The sequence below is a fragment of the Strigops habroptila genome, chromosome 2 (genome assembly GCF_004027225.2).
Source record: "Strigops habroptila isolate Jane chromosome 2, bStrHab1.2.pri, whole genome shotgun sequence".
In the NCBI taxonomy this organism is placed as follows: domain Eukaryota; kingdom Metazoa; phylum Chordata; class Aves; order Psittaciformes; family Psittacidae; genus Strigops; species Strigops habroptila.
In genome coordinates, this window is record NC_044278.2 from 20944164 (window position 1) to 20960102 (window position 15939).

The window sequence follows — 15939 nt, forward strand, 5'->3', positions numbered from 1 at the left end:
AATGCTATACCTGTATGAGCTACTAGTTACCTTCCTGTTGTATGCAAGCAGAGAATTTAATCCTCCACACTGTCAAGAAGCTCATCTCTGCACGGTTGACTCCTACATTCACCCAGGGAAGGCAGAAGAATGAAATTCAGAGCAAGCCTGATATGCTGACAGTCCTATCCCTCCTGCCTCAGCAGTAAGGCACTCAAGGAAATACATGTAAGAAAGGTGTCCCTTCCTCTCCAGACTACCCCTTTTCTCTTGTTTTTGGTGTTGGGCAGAGGGCTTGTTGTACTATTACCCACACCAAACTACATCAAACTGGCAGCAGATATTCAGAGACCGCTTTGGCATCCAACCCAGCCTGTACATGCCACCTCTTCTAGAAGCACAAGACAGGAAGAGCTTTCCAAGGCGGTGCAGGTGTGCCAGAAGAAATTAAGCGTTTCTTCCTTAAGGCCTCAATTTTGTAATTGGGTCAACATAAACAGAAAGGTCCCCCTGCACAGCAAACCAACACCTGCTTTCACTTACAGTCACCCTGCATCAGTGAGCGATCTTCACCTCCACTGGACTAGTCTGCACTAGAACTACAGAGTGGTATTTCTGAACTGCTCAGCAATTAAGGATCCTTAATGCCTGACACTGGCACAGAGTTCTGCAAACCTACACAAACCAGCCTACAACTATCACCTTCTTGAAAACTTGCTTCTTTTTGCATGTTTTGGCCTGCGTTATGTTTTCCTCTTTGTAACAACAGCACTCAGACCAACCTGCAGCAGCAGTACTGTGGATGAGCAAGGTATCAAAACACAAAACAAACACTGGCTACACAGGATATGTCAGGATCATTTTATTTAATAAAAATAACTATACAATTAGAAACCAACGTCAACATGTTTACAGTATTTTGTAGACATCAGTAACTGTGTAAAGCTCCAGTCAGGCTCTATAGTCACCTCATCACCACAGCAACAGCACAGGAATCTGAACAACGTCTAGGTGTGGCTTCCATATATTAATAGGCCTGAAGATGTACGCAGCACAACATGCTTCTCTATTGAAGTTGCCAGTTTCATTGCTTTGGTAGAAAAATCACTGTTATTGCTGTAATTCATTAGTTAATTTTTGATGTGCCTTTAAATAGATTTGTTCTCTGTACGAAAAACTTGATTAAAATTGAGCTGCTTCTTTCGGTCACTTGACATGAGTGCTGTATATCTATTTCTCATGCCTTGCTGCAACTGCCATCAGGCCAAGGAACTCAAAGGACAGGATATGCACATACTGCCTCTTCCCAGGACAGCTCACCAGCTAGCATTTCAGATTTTTTTATTTTAAAAACAAAAAATGGTAAAGAAAGGAATATATACATGGGTGACTTCAAGTTTTAATTTCAGAATAAGGCAGTTACGCTTACATGTGTAAATGCCAGTACAGCCAAGTCCCTCTTCAGAGGAGGCAGGCTGCAAACACAGGGAAGCTTTGGGGAGTGGGTTCCCCTAAGCAGCAGGCCTGGAAGGGCTACCCAGAACCCAAGCAGCACATCCCAAACATATTAATCATGCACCTTACATGGTAAAGGCTGAGGCTCACAGAAGTGATGGGAAAGGCTGTAGCTGTCCCAGCCATGGGAGAAACACCTTCCCTATCCCAGCGCTGTGAAGTCTTCATGGCACTAAAAGCAACCAATGAACTGAAGCTATTTCTTTGGGCTCTGACTGGAAGAAGCTCTAAGCAGCACACAGAGAGAAGGCGTGGAGGAAAGCACGCTGCATTGTATCTTCTCCTTTGCCAGTTCTCCTTTACACTTAAACTTGCCACAACCTGCACGGCAACAGGGACAGTCCACAGGCCATTTCCACAGTATACTACAGACATCTGTTGCTGTGCTGGTCTTGGTGCCTGAGTATCCAGGTGCCCAAGCCCAGGACAACTCTGTGCAACTCATTCCCAGTGCTAAAGCAATTTGGAAAAAATAAATTATTTTTAAAAAACAGGTATGAGGCAAGTTCCAAATTGCTTAGACTAGACAAAATAAAGGAACTGCCCACTCCAAACATTCATAGTCCTGCTTAGGTGGAAAAAAAGAGGTAGAACTAGTGGACAGTGACCCACCTGAAGCATAAAGGCATTTTAAAATACGGGAAAAACCCCAGAAATCAGCATTTTTCAAAGCCTCAGGCAGTCATCCAGGTAACTATCATAACTGAAAGTGTCTATTTAGTCACCAGAGTTACAATTCTCCAGCATCACAAAGAATAGCTTAAAACTCAGCAAGTCACCTTCCTTCTCAGTGCCATGTCCCACTGAAATAGCTCAGCCTCCAGGGTGGTGAGGCAGTGACTCCTGTAATGACAGGAATCTGTGGTTCTAAAGGACAGAGGCAAAGATGTCAAGGCACCCTTGGATTAGCATTTTGCCTACTTAAACTCCCTTCAAGCTTCCCCTCCAGCTTTACAGTCCCTGGGGCACAGGCCTTCACGATACAAGCAGTGCTCCTGATAGCCAATTCACCAATGTCACGTTACCCTGGGACTGTTAAGTTTTTGGGGAAGCACCATGATCAGCTCTGGCAGCTGTGGTGACAGACAGGAACAGCAGAAACGGTACAAGCAACTCAAGGAAGAATGTGCATATGCAGAAACATAAGTGTACTAGTCCTCAAAACAGAGCACCCAGCATCATGGTGCAGCCACAGCAAGAGCTACGCTGCAGAGTACAGGCTTAACGCCACCTCTTGTCCCAGGCCTGGGGCTCTGCACAGAGAGGTCTATTAGTGTGCCCCACTTCTACCCCACAGCAGCACCTCAGTGACAGAGAGCAGCAGTTGACTAGACAATCATGAAGCTGCTTTTTCAATGGCAGCCTCCAGATGCACAGCCTTAGATTAAAAAACCTCCCAAGGCTTTCCCTCTTTGAGAAAACTTACTGTTCTTTGCTGCACATCCCATATATGCAACAGAAGAACAAAAGGCATTTTAGAAAGAAGATATTTGTTCTTACTTATGTAAGAGCTAATACATTTACCTTCTAAAATGTGCTACTAATATAGTATAAATATGGATCAAATACCATTCAGATGACTGCCTTGGAAGAAAAGGCAAAGATTAAAAAACAGACCTATATCTTCATATGTAGCCACCAAGAGTCTTCACCTGGTGCTCTACTGGCTTTCAGGAGATCTGCTCTGCATCTGCTCTTGTCTTCTGTAAGCTCTTATAATACTGTATATGCCACTGCCCAAGAACACCAGTGAGATGGCCGCAAAGTAAGAGGCATAAATCATGAACTGCAAAAAGGGAAAGAAAACAAAAAAGCAGCAATTAAACCAAGCAATTACCAAATTTGTAAGAAGGTTAATAAATGAGGTCCCTTCCTCTTCTAAAATATCAGGAATCTGTAATTATTTCTATTACAAACCCCTGACCCAAAAAAAGGTAGCCAAGAAGCTTCAAGAAGCTTTACAATTTGGTTTAACACCCCCCCTTCCCCCCCCATCAGTAAAGCTAAGAGAGTCCATCATACCTGGGTGAAGATGTCCAGCCCAAGCCCACTGGCATCCACAACAATCAAAGTGAGCAGAGTCTGAAGTGCTAAGGCAATGAAAGTGTTGACTCCAAACACCAGGGCATACCGCTCCACACTGAGATTTGTAGCAATCTGGAACCTGGAAAGAAAGGGATGACTGGAAACGTAAGGACAGGGAAAAAGCAGGGAAATACAAGAATGGGAGGAACATCTCTGGACAAGACGACTATGCCACCTGAAATGTTACACAAACTGGTCCAGTATTTTCCACAGCTAAATTACCTTGCACTGATAGTGTACTTTTCTAAGCAGGATCATGACAGACAGCTAGAAGAGACCCAGAGACACATTAAAAAAGCTTAAAAAACACCCCAAAAACCAGAAACAAATCCCAAAATCACAACACCCCTTTGGGAGCTCTGGGGGTATCAGTCATACTGAAGCAGCCCTCTTGTCCAATGTAGCTAAAAGGGTTTTGGCTCGCAGAGACGATACAATGTGCTCTGATCCCAGAGAGCTGGTGGCAATTTCAAAGCATCAGCCTACTGCAGTATGGTCCATAGCCTCCCACATCCTTATAACCAGAACTCCTTTTGCAGTTACCAGTTTCAGCATCACCCCTCATATTGTGCTTGAGCTGTCTTGTGGCAATTATGCATGTGTAGTTCAACAACAACTGTGTTTTCCTCCCCAGAGCGACAGATAGCATTGAAGTTTTCCTCCTTGCCAGTTAGAGAAAGTTGACACTTCAGCACAGGCAAAGCATTTTTCTCTCCTTGGCTGTTAAGATTTCACTCCAACCATGTTTATGAAAAGCATTTCCCTGGCAAGCAGCACTACCTCATATTTAGCAATAGTCACTTTAGTATCTAAGACTTTAAAGCTTGGGCAGACTGCCAGACAAATATATCTCCATGCCTCAGTTTCCAACCTGAATCACAGCAGATTTCCCTTGCAATAGATTTCCAAATTCCTGGTAGGTGAGACTCTAATTACACAGAAAATATTCCAGCTTTCAAACCAGCTGTAACCTTGAGAGCAATTTGCATTAAAAAGATACTCACGTTGCTGTCGTGATTAGCAGCATGTAGATAATTCTGAAGACAACATAGGATGCGTAGCACACCCAGATGTTACGAACAGTGTCCATGATATATACAGCAGCAGCAATGAGAACGGAGAACAGGGCAAGTGCCACTTCACCCCACATTGCCCAGGACGTTTTTATGTGACCCACAACAAAAACTGCAACAGCTCCTGTGAGGGGAAGGAAAGCATAACTGTTAGTAATTGCAACTGAAGCAGTTTGGAGACAGTGTATTAGTGTTACTGTGAAAGTCGGTCGGAGAAACCCTCTAAGACTCAATTTGGAGTTTCAGAAAGCAGGCATTCTTTATTGCAGCACTGGGCGCACACACGAATAGTTTCGCAAAGGTGAGTGCGCCCGTTACTTGCCGGTAGCAGCTATGTATTTAGCATACTCATGCAATTTACAGCTTTTCCATGAAATTATTTACATATTCATAAGATTTCCGGGAACTAATTATAATATTTGCATTCTAATTAAGCATGTGCTTTCTTGCGGAGTTGGGGTCTCTGGTGGTTGCCGATAGTCCTCACTGTGTTTACTGAATGACCTCAGTGCTTGCGCACGCTCACAAGGTCCTAGTGCTGAGTTAGCAGCTGCTATGTCCTTGCTTCTGTTCTGTTCCAGTCGCAGCCCACACTGGGCGCCACTCTGCTATCTTGAAGGCTAGCATCCTTGGTCTTATTTACTGTCTCCTTAGTTGTTATCAGTCCCGTGATGTTCCTTCCCCCGTCAGCCAAACATTCCTTTCTCTCTACATGTTAGCAAGTTAGAACAGTTTGCTGTATTCTACTATGTTAGTTTAAAGACACACAGCTGTATTCTACTATGTTAGTTTAAAGACACACACACTATTGCTACTTTACACCTACAATTCAAGCCTACCTTTCCCCACTTTGAGACTTATGGATATACATACATCCTGTAAGTCTCATTCTATACCCTTTACCCATATTTGATTCTAATACACCACCGTGACCAGCAACTACAAAATTGAATCATGATACATGCAAGGGTACAGACACAAACTATTACTATAATGATCACAAACAAGTTGCGTTTTTTTTAACCATACCCAGTTCAGTAGCCAAGAAGTCCATGCCATAATTCTTCAAATCCCCAGTTAGTATCATCTCTAGCAGCCTGATGTAAGATCTTTGTCTGCTTCCAGATTTCCACTAGATCTGTGGATATTCTGCTGCTCTGGTCTATGTATGTGCCAAGAGCCATACGGTTCTACAGTGTTACCTGGTATAGGCTGGATATCTCAAACTGTAATGCTTGTATAGCATCTGGGAGTACAATACCCAACATACATGTTCCAGTCCACCCTGGGGGAAGGGCTTTTCTAGCAGTATTATTACACAACCAGTACCACCCTTTCCCTTCTGGAGCATTCCAGAAAGGGAGCTGGAGCCAGTATGGGGTCCCTTAATCTGGAGTTGCATTGTCCAGCTACAGTTTGGATAATGTCCTACCAAGATATTTACCCAGTGCCAGCAGGTATTGTCTGAGATCCTGTTCTCCCTGCAAAGACATCTCATCAGGAACAAAAGGCAGTTGGTAAGGCTGCCCATGCGTCAGTTCATATGGACTCACATGATTCCTTCCTGGCTGTATTCATATTCTTAACAAAGCAATTAGTAGGGCTTGTAACCAAGTTAAAGAAGTTTCTTGACATATTTTAGTTAATTGTAACTTGAGTGTATGATTCATACGTTCCATTTTCCCACTAGCATGAGGTCTATATAGGGTATGAAGATCCCACTTGATTCCCAAACACTCTCCCACCTTCCTAACTACTTCTGCAAAGTGCAGAACTCTGTCCAAGGACAAGCCTGCTGGCACACCATATCAGGGTATTATTTGATTCAATCACGAGCCATATTGGTGTGATAAGGGAAAGCCTCCGGCCAACCAGAAAACATATCTATTAGTACCAACATATATATATACATACCTGAGCCTGTTACGCTGTAGCAATTCTGTAAAGTCCACTTACCAATAGTCTCCTGGACAACTGCTTTTGTTGTTCCAGGTGGGGGTCTCTTAGCATGGTAAACAAGGTTCACACTTCTTTATAACACTTAAAAACTCGGGCCTCTACAGCCTTTTCATCAGGAATATGTATCTGAATTTTCTTTCTTTAAACCTAATTTATGCAGTATATCTCTATCCAATAACAGCACGGGGCACTCAGGGATGTAAAGAAATTGATGGATCAACATCTGTTTGCCAATTTTAAAATATAAAGGTTGAAAGACAGGCTGGGTTCCTGTCCACACTATGGCACCAATGACTGAAGCTGTTTGTTTGCTTAATTGCCCTTTACAAGTATTCATAACAGAATAAGTAGCTTCTGTTTCTACAAGAAATTTTATCTTATAATTCCCCAACCTAACTGTAACCAGGGGCTCTGTTGGGGAAGGTTTCGAATCTTCCCCCAGTCCTCCTCAGCCCTCATCTAAAGTAAAAATTTTCTCTGCCTGTCCTGACATTCCACTGAATCTCCGGTGTTTATCCTGCTTCTGAGGGCATTCTCTCTCGCAGTGCAACCTGTGGAGTCTGTTCACAAACCTTGCCATGTAATCCTTCTTTGCGACCCTTTCCTCCTGGGCCACTCCCCCCTTTCCTGGTTTCCTGGGTGAGAGCTACAGCCAACAATTTTTCCTTTTTCTATTTTTTAATTTTTTTTTTTCCCCTCTAAACATTCCAGTTTTACTCTGGAGCTTATCTTATGCCCCCACATATACAGTAACAGATTCCTAGTTGAAACCAGACACACTATAACCCACAATACACAGTACTGTATTATATAAATAATTATATTAATAATATATATATTAATAATTGGGGACTCGAACCCCTTTCCACCACCATTTGAACCGTTTCAGGGAACGTGGGCCAGGGCAATGGTGGTCCAATTGTGATAGGTCTCCCAGGCCATTCATTATTTTTCCCAAATCATATTGGTCTTCCCCCTTAAGCTTTTGTACCTTTTTCCTTATATCTTCTGTGGACTGACATTTTATTAAATAGCCTAATTCTCTCCTTTCTTCCTCTGATTCAGGATCAGTAGTAGTATATTTACGCATTGCCTCTTATAATCTTTCCATGAATCCAGAGGGCAATTAATTCATATCTTGCCTTACTTCATATAGCTTAGACCAGTTCACTGCCTTGGGGATCACACTCTTAATACCAAATGAAATCCACCTCTGACATTGTTTCAAAGCCTGCCTAGCCTGGTCCCAGTTAAGTGTCCCAGTTAGGATCAGCAGTAGGTACGTGAAGATGCGCTATACCTGCCAATGTGCCTGCCATTATTTGTTACTCTACTGTGGTCCAAGCCGTATGAATAATCACATTCCTGTCAACACGCTCAAAAACATGATGCATAATTACCAGCCACTTGTTTCCAAATATTCAAATCTATAATGGTAAAGGGAGTCTTTATCGTGAGCAGACCATCACTGCCCACAGCTTGTCTTAAAGGTGCAATCAGAGTTTCCCCTTGTTTTCCCCTAGTTCACCCTGCTATAGGGCTAAATCCTTCAGCTCCCTTTAACATCTCTTGTGCCTGTGCTTGATTCTCATTGTCAGCACCTTCGGTGCCGTTTTTCGCAGTACCTCTTCTCTGGGGGGCTACCATCAGATCCAAATCCTCCTCCGCATTCCTCAAACGTTCAGTACGTACCTGCCCTATGCTGCACAAAGAGCAGCTGCGTTTAAGTGAATTTTACTATCTTTCTCCAAGGACAATACTAACAGGTCCTGGGGTACAAGATTAAAACTACAATCCTTTTGCAATTCCAGATGATTTCTCAAGTGAAAAACATTTCCGCAAAAGCTACTTCATTCCACTTTCCTTCTCAAGAATAACATCAATTGCATTATAATTGTATTATAATTAACTGTGCTGATCACAGGCCACTTTTCCCCAAAATCCAGTTTGCACAACAGCCACCACTCCAAATTGAGTGTTAGAGAGCTTTTCCAATTGACTTTTACGGTAACATTAGGAGCTGTGCAGCCCCTAATAGCCAAACACGACTGAAGTGGAGCCACACACCCCAGTGGCTCTCCTTCTTGACCTCTTCCTCACCTGGAATCCTGCTGTAAACTCCCATTCACTTTTACAGGAACAAAAAAGGGAAAAAAAAACCCAAAACAAAAAACAGAGGTCAATGCCGACAGCCTCTGAAGTCTCCTCTCTGGCTTCCAAAGCACAACAGCCCCAGGACTCAGATCACTGCCACTCAGTCCTTTGCACCTGACTGTAGCAGTGTTGTCAATTGGGCAACTGTTCTTATCTCAGCCTGCAGGTTTTACATTCTTTTGATTCTCCTCCCCCTCCCATCCTGGAGAGGGAAGGGGGCGGGATGAGTGAGTGACTGCATGGTGCCGAGTTACTGGCTGGGTCTAAACTATGACAAGATGGAAAGTGTGCGATATTTCAGTCAGTGTGCAACTGAATGAGCAGACAAGGTATGATTCATGCATTATCACAGTTGTACCTACTGAGAAGCCGAAATACATACTACAAGAAAATTCCCATTTGAAGTAGGCCTTGTTCTGCAAACAAGCCAAATAGCAACCAACAGCATAATAATGTTGCTGTACACGGCATACTAGACAAACAGCACACTGATAAAGGAAGGTTTACTGGAGATCTCTGAAAAACAGGATTGTATTCAGCATTTGACCACTGTACAGAAGTGCTACAGTGCAGCATCTAAGCTCTTTGTAGCACTTAGCTGGCCTGCTATCTTAGAAATCCTTCAAGTACACAGAGACTCCTTATGGACCATCAGTACGTACAAGCCTGCAACCCTGTCGCACCTCACATCAATCTTGCAGACTGGTGAAGAAGGTAGCTATGCCAAGGGAAAGTAATTTATTTCCCCCCACTAAACTCTTCTTTCCAGTATCTGCTGTGACACTACCTGATTTTGCTCTTTGAAAGTCTGGCTCCCCCAGTAGCAAAACCTGGAGATGCAAAAAGAAGCTGAGTCCTAGAGCCTTCTTTCTACTGTCTCAGCAATTCTGAAATTTGGGAACAGACATGTTCCCATCTGGAGATCTCATGGCAACTCATGAAGTTGTACTCTCCCTACGTCTCAAGGTTATATCACCTAATACCTAATTATGACAAGACAGACCAACTATGTCCTGCAATTAGACACCTACGCCACAAAAAAGGCAAATCAGATCTGGAATACACCAGAAAAAGTATTTCTAGTAAAGGGAGAAGAGCGAACAGTATGCTCTTCTATGAGTCTGAGGCCTCACTGAATAAAGCTGAGTGCAGCTCTGGTCATCCACCTTAAAAAAAAGGAATGCAACTCAAACCTGGTTTAGTACAAAGAGGGGCTAGTAAGATGACAAAGCATAAGAAGAGCTTAACTTTACCAAAGAACAACCAGAAAAACTTGGCTGCTTTGGCCTAGAGCAAAGATTTTTGTGCTAAAATACAACCTTGGCGTGAGCTCAGAGATAAATAAACTGCTCATTAATGAATTCAAACTGGAAATCAGAAGTTAGAGCATTTGCACTAGTGCCTAGGAAGTTCAGCCACTGAATGCTTGTCCTTAACAGGTCCCTCCCAGTCCTGTTACAAACTTCAGGCTTTTAGTTGTGATCATTACTTCACTAAACTTCACTTGTTTGAAGCAATGAATCTGTGTCAGCCAGAAGGATTTTTCAGTTCTGTCTTTTCAGCAGTTCAGGGACAGAGGCTCATTTGCTTTCAAAAACATGATTCAGCTATTTATAAAAATTATACTAGAGGAAAAATATCAAAATGGGAAAGTGAAATCTTCAGTTTTACATGAGTTTAGCACCAAGCAGCTTTTCGATCAATAGGTCCATTTTTCATAGGCCTTTAAAAAAAATCCCAAAACCTCAATATCAAACATGCTTATAACAAGATTTTAAGAATATTATTTTTATTTATTTATTTATCTCCCAATCTGCTGACATTTGGCCACACTATGAGGCATCTTTCCCTTGACACCAACTCTTGTCTTTCCTGGGACCAAGGCAGGATGGTAGAGGAAGGCAAATCAAACAAGAAATAAGAGCCACAGCATCATGCTACAGTAGAGGATCAGTGTACGACTGCATGCTACGAAACTGCAGGTTTAGCACACCAAAGACAATTTAATAGACAAAGCCTTCAGAATCAAGTTGCTAACAGTTTCAAACCCACTAACAACGGGTGGCAGATCAGCTCTTAGAACTGTAAAACAGCTACAGCATCCCACTTAACTCCAAGAGGGCGCTGAGCATGCCCAAGAATGCCTTCCTTGTTTGTATACCTTGCTCTCTTTGCTCCCAAGCAGGTGACATCCAGCAGATGTGGAATGGTGACTCCATCAAAGAAAAGGAACATACTGCAGTAACACTTAGAAAGCCTCTGTAAAGGTATTGTCCTAGTTCTGGTAATGGAATAGTATTAAACGACTTAATAAACAAATGTTTGTGTTGACTGACCTACCTTGTCCCTTTCAAGTCAAGCAACTTCTTTCATCTTAATAGCTTTTCTGCTTAACAGTGCTGAAATGACTAAATGTGGCTTACTGCATGCTGTGTGTGTACAGGAAACCGTCACATCTTCCCTACGCTGCCAGAGGAAAAAAAGCAATAAGCCCATCAGACCCTTGCTTTGACTGAGCAGTTAAACCAAGCACAACCCCACTGCCACGGTGACAGCCAAGGATACACAGTGAGCCATGTGCCTGGAGCCTCTTGCCAGATATTTCAGAATGAAGGCTGGCTTTAAAGGGAGGCTCCTTTAAACATGTACGTACTGGAGTACAAGAATGAGGGCTGCATACAGCAACTAACTCAACGCTGAGCACCATACCCGTGCACGTCAGGGAAGACTCACCCCGAATGCCAGGGTTGCCTCTCCTAATACTTGGGAAAATACAAGACACTTCCAAACCATGCTCTGGTGACTTTGAGGGACATAAGGCATTTCTCACAGCAGACGAGGAGTTACATCAGAAGCTTACCTAGCAGTGTGGAGGCTGCCTCCACGGCACCATTGTAGATCTCTGTGCTATGAGAAGGCAGCACCATCTCCCACAGGCCCTGAGCATAGTTGATGACCTGGAAGTAGCCACAGGTGGACAGTGCCCACCACACGGACCAGCAGAGCATGGTCCGGGAGGAGTAGCACTGCAGGAAGTCCTGCCAGAGATCTTTGAGCACCTTTACGATGTCTACTTTCTGCTCCTGCACAGACTGTAGAAGAAAAGGGAAAGAAATGTTAGTCGTTGTTTAGAAACACTTGACACTGCTCCACAAAAATGCCCCATTCAAGTGGTCTGATCACTAGTGACTGACAGCACCACTCTTGGACACAAACCTCCAAACTTCTACAGAGTAATGAATAAAATGCTTTCCCATCCCATGGTCTCAGCAGCCATCCCCTTTTATGTGGGGAGGAAGGGTTCAGTCCCAGCCACCCCTCAATCTCTAGCTCTCTCAAGCAGAGAGCAATAACTGCTAGATGTCAGAAGTACCACATGAGCAACTAAAGGGTACCAGACAGAAAAGACACAGGAGAACAAGACATGATATCAACTTTGACAAGACAGTATCAGAAGCCAGTCATTCAAATCGTAATGGCAAAATAGCATCACTCACACTTTTAAGTCCTGATCCAAATTCAACCAAATTTGGTAGCACTGAGAACATGAAAGCCACCAGATGAGTATATTTCCCCACAAATAAGTATATTTTCTTTAGTACTAGCACTCAGGGATTATAAATATTCAAAGAAGCAATGTCATTTTGCCATACTCTACCCCTGTTAATGTCCACCAAGACTTTGAGAAGGTGAGAGATGTTCCTGGAGATCTGAAGAGAAACAGAAGCTACTTCCACGAGACACTGCTATTACAAATGTATATACAAGTGCTCTGACAAATGGCATGAGAGAAAAATGAAGCTTTCCCCTCCCAATCTTTCTAGAAAGAGCATAAAAGGGGACAGGCCCATGAAGTGGTTTGAAAAAAAAAATTGAAAATAGATCAGTTCTAGCAATAGGGGATGACAACAGATGAAAACTGCTTTTTACTTACAGGCTGTCACAGTTGTGTTTCTAACTGCTTTGTGCAGACAGCAGCAGAGGAAATGAGCATGTCTTCACTTTATAGACAGAGCTGCTGATTACATTTGCTGCATGCACACATAAACTAAGTCTTTGCAGGCAGGCAAAACCCTTCTTGTGTAAGTCAGAGCAGTGGTTACTTCATGTGAGACTGGGAAGAGCCCCCAGGGCTCACCCAGCATCTGTCACTTGGATTCCATGCAGGGAAACATACAGCACTGTCACAGGATCAAGCTGTTGCACATCCAGTTTTAGAGCAGTTTCCAGACAGCAGCAGAGACACCGGGCTCTTGGTGTCTTTCTCTGGGGAATCATTCGGTGTGTGCCTGGGAAAGACTATTCTCCATGAGCAATAAAACTGATCTTAAGTTGTTTCTACTAAAACCCCCAAAGACCATAGCCTAACTCTGTCCTGAAACCCCCTTTTTTCCACTCCTCAAAGCATCACTGACTTTTAAGCATCTTTAATAAAGACCACACAGTCCCACTGGTGCTTTACCAATGGCAAAACGCTTGCTCTGCATGTGGACGCCGGTCCTCCAAAGCCCCGCAGAACAATTTGGGAAGAGGTCAGCTTGTGGCAATGTGACTTTAGCTATGTAACTCCCACACAGAAGGTTTCATGTGAAGCTCAAGTTTAGGCACAGGAAAACCAGGGAAGGCAATTGTCACATATGCTGCAAAACCTGGTTTGGCACATTCAGCCCAAGCACGTGCCTGGTAAGCCAGGAAGGCCCATCACTCTCCCAGCAGCTGGCAGTGCCTCTTCAGTTCAATTATTCATGAAGCCATTCATTTATGTTGGTGAAATATGGTTGCTGTTACCTTAGTAAGAATGACTATCAACATACACCAGTGTTTCTCAGCTTTTAGCACCTAGTATAACTCGAGAGCTATGCAAGTGTACTTGCTCCTTTTTTAAAGTTTTCCCCATTAGTGTGGAACCACTCTTCCTCTCACAGGATAGGAATAAACAAAAGGGATGGAGAAGTTATATTAATATACCTTAGTCATCATCGGCACAGAATTTTCCTAACAAATACCCTTCATCATACAAGTATAAACATGGTTAAAAATAGTTTTGCTCACACAAGATTGTACTGGATGGGGCAGGATTAAGTCCCTAGAATGTTAATAGCTTTAATTCCAAGCTGTAGCTGGAAGAAGCTGAAAGCAGCCCCGGATGCTGCCTCCCCTGACCCAGCTAACTGGGGCTTACTTACGGAGTACCCATTAGCTGACTAAACCAACAGCCACACTTAGCTCCCGGCTTGTTCTCAGAACGAGCACAACCTCCTCCTGACCGAGGAGCAAGGCTGACCTCTCCCCAGGGCCTTGAATCCCCCTGCAGTGACAGGCTCTCCATACATACCCACTGCCTGGAGCAGCGTAGCAGGGAGGCAGAGACCTGCCTTGCAGGCAACTATCACATACATCAGGCCTCAAAACTGGACGCTGCTCTCCTGTCACTTCATGGGATCCAATATGTCCTGCCACCAAACAAGGGTGCCTGCATGCTTGTTTCCATGAGAAGTGACTTTGTTAGAAATTACACAGCCCACAAAAGCCACAAATCAGGGCACTACCTTGGTGCTCTCACGGGCTGTATGAAGCTGTTATCATGCAGAGGTGTCTCCTACACTTTATCCATATTCTGTACGTAGATAACCAATGTCAGCCTCTATGTGCTCTCAAGGACTACTGCAGTTTCCTTCCTCACCAGTTTCCTTCCAGGATCCTAAGACAAAACCTAATTACTACACAGGTTATTGCACAACAGTTAAAGTAACAAGTGTTTTCAGAAGGGGAGTGCAGGAAGAATTGCCTCTTTCCTGCAAGTCACAGCAGCACATAGAGAATTTGGACATATACACAATTTTTAGTGCCCCACATATGTCCCTTGCTTTGTAATGCTGAGTGGCAATTTGGTGCACAGAGAATTTCATTCATAGCCTTGTGAGACAGACAGAATAAACTTAAGAAAAACTAAAGAGCAGCCTACCATGCTCAATCAGCAAAAGGAAGCCAGGAATAAATCTTCCTGTGCCACAAATAAGGATAAGCAAAGGGATTCTTTTTGCTGTTGGATATTACATTTCTACTGCTATGTACATATATGCACATATGCATGCATGACAACCACATCGGTACTGTATCTTCTGTTTATGCAAACCCAGGACACAACTCACCTGTTTCTCTGCTGAATGACCTTCCCCGTTTAAGGGAACTTTAGTCTCATCCTCCCAGCCAGGTGCCCTCTGTACACTGGGATGATCTTGGACAACTGATCCATTTTTACAGTCCATGACCTTCATTTCCCAACTGAGCTGCTGACTTGAGACATGGTGAAAGAAAAGGCTTTTCTGCGGCATTGGCAGGAACCACGCTGTGCCAAAGGCAATGGATATGCTGGTTAAGGAGATAACGTTCAAGCTAAAGAGGGACCATCCTGCCACCGACACAAGGAGCTGCCCAGACACCGAGCCCACAGTGTAGCCGACCAGGGTGGCACTCCGGCAGTAGCTGGTGACCTTTTGGTACAGGTTGATATCAACGATGCTGTAGATATAGGAGTAATAGGCAATGTCGGTGGCAGTCCCCATCCCATAGAAGAACTCGAGTAACTGGATGGCCCGCAGCCCCTCGGCGTACAGCAGCATGAACCAGGTGACGATGAGGCTCAGGCCCTGCAGCAGGACCACAGGCTTGTACCGCAGGTAGTCCGTGGCCAGGAACACCGGGAACAGCAGCGCCAGGTAGGAGTAAGTCCACACCGGGTAGATCTTGTTGAATACCTGATGGGGGGAAAAGACGGCGGTCACCCGCTGCACCCACGTCCTGCGCGGGAAACGCAAACACCGACTCCCAGGCGGGGGTGCGAAGCGCCCGGAGCCGCGGTACCTGGGTCTCGGAGAGGTTTTTGTGCGGCCTCAGCAGGTACGGGGTGAGGAAGGGCTCCGAGGGCCGCACGCTGCAGAAGAAGCCGTAGGCGCACAGCAGCCCCGTGGGCAGCGCCCAGCAGCACCCACCGCCACCGCCGCCGCCGCCGCCGCCGCCGCTGCTGCTGCTGCTGCTTGCCCGGGCGGAGCGCCGCGCCGGCCGGCCCCCACGCGGTCCCGCCATGCTGGGCAGGAGCAGGAGCAGGGGCCGGGCGGGGGCCGGGCCGGACGCGGTGCCGAGGCCGGGCGGGCCGGTGGGGGGTGTCGGCCGC

At 44.7% G+C, this 15939-nt stretch overlaps 1 protein-coding gene across 1 annotated transcript; it reads right to left on the reverse strand.

The window, feature by feature from the left end:
• Positions 1-817: 817 nt before the first annotated feature.
• On the reverse strand, positions 818-15931 carry SLC19A2 (solute carrier family 19 member 2). Its single transcript, XM_030477778.1, has 6 exons — positions 15630-15931; positions 14918-15523; positions 11626-11857; positions 4584-4776; positions 3517-3658; positions 818-3280 (listed from the first exon to the last, which is right to left on the reverse strand). The coding sequence occupies exons 1-6, from the start codon at positions 15849-15851 to the stop codon at positions 3155-3157; spliced, it is 1521 nt and encodes a 506-aa protein (XP_030333638.1). The 5' UTR covers positions 15852-15931; the 3' UTR covers positions 818-3154.
• Positions 15932-15939: the final 8 nt, after the last annotated feature.

Bases quoted from the DNA above. Each gene is read 5' to 3' on its own strand.
- SLC19A2 (XM_030477778.1), bottom strand. From the start codon at position 15,851: ATGGCGGGACCGCGTGGGGGCCGGCCGGCGCGGCGCTCCGCCCGGGCA. The intron at 3,659-4,583 runs GTGAGTATCTTT...CTTTCTTTCCAG, and splicing joins CTGCTAATCACGACAGCAAC to GTTCCAGATTGCTACAAATC. The intron at 3,281-3,516 runs GTATGATGGACT...CCCTTTTTGCAG, and splicing joins GGCTGGACATCTTCACCCAG to TTCATGATTTATGCCTCTTA.